The following is a 6616-nucleotide window of genomic DNA, read 5'->3' as shown; positions in this document are numbered from 1 at the left end:
CTGCGTCATGGTAACCATATCAAGTGAATGACTTGCAGTGTCAGGTCCTTGCGTTGGGTAAACATGTGTGGAGCTGTGGCTGAACCAGTCCACTGAGCTAAGGTCAACAGCAAATGTTGGAACAAATGACTTAATTCCTCAGAAATAAACGTAAACGTCAGAAGTGGTGATGTGTGTGTGTGTGTGTGTGCGTGCGTGTGTGTGCACTCATGTGTAAGTGAGTGAGTGTGTGGCAGGTATCAATGTCGGGAAAGTAGCTAAATCTGGTGCGACGCATCGTTTCTCAATACTCTTGAAACTTGTGTTTTTGTTGTGCATTGTCACTGCCAAATAAAGTGACGGAAAATATGATATGAACTCAATATATTAAAATATATTTATTTGAATGCTGTACCTGTACCCCAGTGGAGGCTGGTGGTAGGAACTATAGGAAGGCAGGCTTAATGAAATGACTGGAATGGCATGATTGGAACAGAGTCAAACATGTGGTTTCGATATGTTTCATGTGTTTGACACCGTCCCATTAATTCCATTCCAGCCTCACTCTCTTCACCCATCAACTCCCCCTGCATTCCACCCCTTCCTTCTGCCTTTGTCTTTCCATTCTACACACCCGCCAACGCTCTTGAGCTTCATCATGGAGAGAAGGAGCGAGGGAGGCGGGAGGCACTACGTGGAGTGTGTCGGGGGTGGCATAGCGGGAGGGCAGGTTTGTTTTGTTTTTCACTGTTCTCTGGAAGAGAGGGAGAGGGAGGTGGAGAGAAGAGAGAGGGGGGTGTGACCCATGCCATGGCTTAATGGTACCATGGAATTCCCCCCCAGTTTACCCTGACCTGGCCCCTCCCACCTGTCTTACTGGGCTATAAAGCCTTACACAGGTAAATCTAGCAACAGGTACATCTTTTACTTTATAGAGAGAGAGAGAGCTAAAGGGAGAGAGAGAGAGAAGAAATCCAGTTAAGATTAACCGTGTACTGACAAGCTCTCTGAGTGAATCCCGAACACCGGACTCTAAATCAAACTGTGGAGTATTATCATCGCTACCTGTTCATCTTTACCACCTGTTCATCGCTACCTGTCAGTCGCCTCAGAATCAGGTACGTGTGGAGATGGAGTTGCTCTTTGGGGAGTAATGGGGTGGGTGTTTTGGTCGGGGGCCACAAGCATCTTGACAACATGTGTTTTGCGTATATTCATGCACACCGGAGGAAAGGAAACAATAACTGTGTATTCATACACAGACAAATATTTCACATGCATGCAAAGTACAACCACAGTGACCCACTTCAAATCAATGAATTATAATAAGGCATGTTTCACTAACACATCAATATCCAAATGTTGATCATCCTTGTATACGCACCGAATGGCTCACTCAATTGTCTCCTAGTTAGAGAAAACATGTACATCTGTGTCCATAAACGGCATTGTAATGTCTTACTAACTGGACTGTCTGCTGGTTGTAGATAGCCCATGTCGTCTGCCAGTGAGCTGTGTATGATCCTGACCGACGCTAACATGACCATGTACCAGACTGGGAGCTCAGAGCCGCTGCAGCCCAGCCTCACCACTGTGTCTCTGCCCGCCGTAGGAGACCTGCTGCACCTCTCAGACCTTTCCTCATGCAGTGCCAATATACTGGGTGAGAACAGTAATTCATACTTTTAAAAAATGTATTTATTTGACACGGACAGTGTACAAAACAAAAAAAAGACGAATTCCCAATATACTGAGAAATTCTGCATTTTCGCCAGATTTAGCTAACAACTCATTTCCATCTGCGGTCACCTGGACCCTATAGGCGTCTTATAACAATGCCTCTTCATAATAACTGAGAACACCCAGAAGATGATATAACCATGATGTCTATTGAAGGAAGAAACAATAGACACAAACTGAATCATGACAGAAGAGGAGGATGTGTAACTTTCTCTGCTTTGTTATCAGCATGTGGGATACTTTAATCCCTAATATGTCATTGTGTGTTGACCACCTGGGAAACCACAGTATGGATGTGTGTAAAGTTTTCTTCGAGGATCTATATTCAGTCATGAGTTTTGGCGGTTGTTTGGTTTTAGTTGTTGTGTCGGCTGGTGAAGTCCGTGGATATTTCCCATTGTCTCAACCTGGATAGACCTATTGGCTGAGCTTGTTGGCAGACACTCAGTCGAAGCACACATTAAATATACTGCATATCCTTAAGCGAAACTGTCAGACAGACAGGGGATTGGCTGAACTTTGCAATGACCTCATTTAGAAGGCTGTTAAATCATTAACCGGGACAATGTTTAACTTGTATTTAATAGAGTCTTTTCATCTTTCAGACGTCTCAAGCTTCATTTTATTTGCCGTAGCCTGTAGCGGGTGATAAGTGGTGACTAGACAGAGCGTCAGCAGAGCAGAGATAAACTAGAGCCAGACATTCTGACTTGGCGAAACCACAAAATCACATTTTCACAGGTACAGATCAGGATCTGCGTTCTTGGTGGGTTGTCATTTATTTGGAAGATGTGAGTTAGTTATCATCTTGTGGGTGGTTAGATTGACAAAGGTTTTATATTTTAAATGTTCTATAATAGTTATGACTGAAAACATAATGTGTACTATCTATCCAGATTGAATCTATATCAAATTACTTTATTCTTGCTATGTAACTGTAGTTTAAAAAAAACAAAGTGCCACAAAAATTTACATGTAACAACAAAAGAAAAAGCTGTTAAAAAAAACACACATATGAACGCACACCAACATACACAGGCACACACAGTGCACAAATCTAACTCCCCCCTTCACTTCTGTGTCCTCCTCTAGCTCAATGGTATGACCTGAACCCTCAGTACTGGAGTAAGCAGAACGTTTTGGAGTGGATCAGTTTTCACGTGGAGCGCAGTAAGTTTGATGCCAGCACGCTGAGCATGTCCTACTGCTCCACGGATGGACCTACACTATGCCAACTGACCAGAGATCAGCTGTTAAACATGTTTGGAATGTCCCTCGGGACTCAGCTCTACCAGAGCCTGGTGGAACTCAAGGCCAAATATGGTAAGGATCTGATGGAAGTGAAAGGAATCAACTTTGTTGATTGTAAAAGGGGGAATCTTAGATTTGGCTCCAGGAACAGACACAGACATTTTAGTAATTTAATTTAGACAATTGATTTGTCAATATAGTAATGATTCAGTCATTAAATGTATTTTTGTGTCTGTCATTTTGGTTCCAGATCTGAATGAGACCTGTAAGCTTCTGGACAACTTCCTGGAAGAGTTCCCAGACTTCCCTCTGCTCAGCACAGTAGAAGTGAACGAAGGTAAACACCTCCTCTCGTCTTTTCTTCCCACTTCCTACTACCACGCCAAAGCCTCAAGTGTTAGAAGGACACATTTGCTGACACTGCGATGTTACTGTTACAGTTGTGAGAGACACCAGCTACACTGACTTCTCACACATCTTCAAGAACTTCGAAAACATGAAGCCGCTCAGCGATAACGGATACGAGTCCGACAGCATGCACAGCTCCTCGTCAGGTGAGTGGTGTCCCTCTTTCCTCTTCTTCTCCTTTATCATCACTCCTCTCATCTCCTCTTCCCCCAAATCTTCTCACATCACTCGATCAGTGTGTGATTGGTTTGGCCTGTATCACTGAGCCTATGGCCTTATTAATCGATCAAGGCAGGGCGAAGGAACGGCCGTGTTGAAAGTGTTTTCCTTCCTCTCTCCCTGCCCCCAGGTGGAATGTTGAGCTTCCAGAACCCCAGCTCTCCAGAATCCAGGAGCAGTGAGTCTGACCCAGAGTTCTCCTACCCTCAGTTCGCAAGTGAGTACAACTTTTCATAAGTGGACGTCACATTCTTGATCTTCAGTGCATGTCTCTTTGAAAGCCGGACTGGTGTTCTAAACCCCGGAACCGTTGTGTTTGACAGAAGTGCACATAAAGACAGAGAGGGGAGAGATGAAGAAGAGAGGCAGAGGAAGACCTCCCAAACTCAGCCGAGACCCCAAACACTTCTACCAGACCTCCATTAAGAGCAAACATGGTGAGTGGCTCTTCTCATTCTAACACACACACACACGCATGCACACACACACACACACACACACACACCCACACACACACACACACACACACACACACACACACACACACACACACACAGACACACATGTCAACAACTGTTTTCAATGGTGCTCTGTAGAAGCACACGTGATTTGCATACATTTTTGCATCTGGTACTGAAAACAGCCACAGTCAAAACATCACAGGTGCTTTTAGGTCATAGACCAATAACCACACATGCACACTCGCACGGACACACACACAAACACACCCACGCATGCGCACACACACACAAGCACACCTGCTCTACCTCCTCTTTGCTTGCTTAAGCACACGCACACACCTGCGCTGTCTTACACCCACCTAACGGTAGCTCTCCCTTCTCCCCATATAGCGCCTCGTGGGACCCACCTGTGGGAGTTCATTAGGGACATTCTGATCCACCCAGAGCAGAACCAAAACCAGGCTCTGATGAAGTGGGAGGACCGCCGTGAGGGTGTCTTCAAGTTCCTCAAGTCTGAGGCTGTGGCACAGCTGTGGGGGCAGAAGAAGAAGAACAGCAGCATGACCTATGAGAAACTCAGCCGCGCCATGAGGTAGGAAACCATGGTAATGTAGTAGCACCATCATGGCAATTAACCATGGAAACCCTAATCCTAGCAACCAAGCTAAACAGAGCTAACCGGTTGAGGATGAAGTTAGATTTGTTTTTGTGTCGACAATGATAAACCATTGCCTGGTCATAAGAATAACCTGTGGCTCTCCTTCCTCCCTCCCTCCTATAGATACTACTATAAGAGAGAGATCCTGGATAGAGTGGATGGTAGACGGCTGGTCTATAAGTTTGGGAAGAATTCCACCGGCTGGAAGGTGGAAGAGACCGAGCTGCATGGCATGTGAGATACAAGGCAGGAGACAGGACAGGTAGAGACCAATGGCCAAGAGTGGCAAAGGTATAAACTGGACAGACCAGTTCCCCTGGGTCCTATTGTAGATAGGATGACCCAGTCTCTGGATGACAGCTCTACTCTACCTGAAAGAATATAAAGACACTTACTTCTCTTCTTCCAGGGGAGGTGTTGCAGAAAATTTAAGCCAGTGTTTTTGGCTCCAGTAGGTTTTATGAACCGATATAGTTATTGTACAGTAATTATGTGTATTTCGATTTTGAATCAGGCATTGATGTGGACATCGCTCTGTGCCTACCAGTGGTAGGTATGATGGTGTGTCTGTAAATTTGTTTTCAGTTATATTCTAGATAATAGTGGTCCTGTATGACTGGATGTCTCAGTTGGTAGAGCATGGTGCTTGCTAATGCCAGGAATGTGGGTTCAATTCCCGGGATCACCCATATGTGAAATGTATGCACGCATGACTGTAAGTCGCTTTGGATGAAAGTGTCTGATTAATATAACAATAAAGGCATTTACATTGTGTGGGTGTAACTCACCTTGTGTGTCACTATGACAACCACCTGTGCATTATGATTTCTACTGTGGCAATGTAAGCACTGGATATGTTTGTGTTGTTTTTTGTTTCTATTGATATTTAACAAGTGACAGTCTATCCCTGTGCAGCCTATCATTTTTATATGTCTATTTGCAAGACGGCTAGTTGCCAAACTTTGGACTTCTAAATTGAGCCAATGGTTAGAAGAGCCTCTTGTTGTGTTTTACTCTTCTGGGAGTTATGGGTATATAAGGTCTTGTGTTAAATTGTAAACCTGATATGAAGGAGGGAGGAGACAAAATGGAGGACAAACAAAAGATAGAGAAGAGGGAGAGGGAACAAAATGAAGTGATACTCATTTATAAACTATCGGTGATACGACGTTGTGTACTTCGCTGTTTCAGCGTGAATTTTGTCTATGAGGTATGTGTCCTTTGTAGCCATATTAATATTTTTTGTATCTCACCAGACGAGACCTACGTCAGATTAAAACAAATCAGCGACTCAACTCCTGTTCTTCATGATTATTAGTTCTGTTATGCAGCTGGTCTGTTTCCTTCTAGATCACTCAATATCATGAGTATGAGAATTCGATCTCAGATTGTATCGTTTGTGATATTTTCACACGCATGTATGTACAGCACATTGTCTTGTTTTGTACAGTTAAGAGCCTTTTTACGGAAATAAACTGTTTTAAATAATGTAAGTGTCCTTGTGTATTTGGTACAAAATTGACTATTATGTTTGAAAGAAAATCACATAGTACCCCAACTGAACATAAACTTAAATTAAAAGCACTCTTAATTCAATCGGTGTAATATATATTAAAGTTATATTCTCTCCCTTGACATGTCTTTTTCACATCTCAACCACCTGTTAAACCTCAGTATAACATCTCATCTGGAGGACGAGTCAGTTGGCAGTCTGAGTCCTGCCATCCATCGTCAGACAAAACAGCAAACAACAGAAGTTGGGCCGTTCTGGCTCGGTCAAGGCCTATTTACTGACAGAACAAGACATTTAGCACAGAGGTCATCCTAGGTGCGTAATCCAAATTGAATCGACTGCCGTTTTCAGACCCATGTCAAGTTTCTACTTTACATGAAGCAGGGC

The 6616-nt window shown here is 43.8% G+C and overlaps 1 protein-coding gene across 1 annotated transcript; it reads left to right on the top strand.

Moving 5' to 3' along the window:
- Positions 1-883: 883 nt before the first annotated feature.
- elf3 (E74-like factor 3 (ets domain transcription factor, epithelial-specific)) lies at positions 884-6204 on the top strand. Its single transcript, XM_064965794.1, has 9 exons — positions 884-1097; positions 1467-1642; positions 2812-3042; positions 3221-3307; positions 3411-3524; positions 3728-3814; positions 3921-4034; positions 4449-4650; positions 4840-6204. Exons 2-9 carry the CDS (start codon positions 1474-1476, stop codon positions 4952-4954), a joined length of 1119 nt encoding a protein of 372 aa, XP_064821866.1. The 5' UTR covers positions 884-1097; positions 1467-1473; the 3' UTR covers positions 4955-6204.
- Positions 6205-6616: the final 412 nt, after the last annotated feature.

Source organism: Oncorhynchus masou, chromosome 5 (genome assembly GCF_036934945.1).
Source record: "Oncorhynchus masou masou isolate Uvic2021 chromosome 5, UVic_Omas_1.1, whole genome shotgun sequence".
Classification (NCBI taxonomy): domain Eukaryota; kingdom Metazoa; phylum Chordata; class Actinopteri; order Salmoniformes; family Salmonidae; genus Oncorhynchus; species Oncorhynchus masou.
The sequence above is the reverse complement of the archived record's forward strand: the minus strand, read 5'-3'. Positions and strand labels throughout refer to the sequence as shown.

Coding starts and splice junctions, on each gene's coding strand:
- elf3 (XM_064965794.1), top strand. CDS start 1,474: ATGTCGTCTGCCAGTGAGCTGTGTATGATCCTGACCGACGCTAACATG. Junction 3,043..3,220: donor GGAACTCAAGGCCAAATATG/GTAAGGATCTGA, acceptor TTTTGGTTCCAG/ATCTGAATGAGACCTGTAAG. Junction 3,815..3,920: donor CTCCTACCCTCAGTTCGCAA/GTGAGTACAACT, acceptor TGTGTTTGACAG/AAGTGCACATAAAGACAGAG.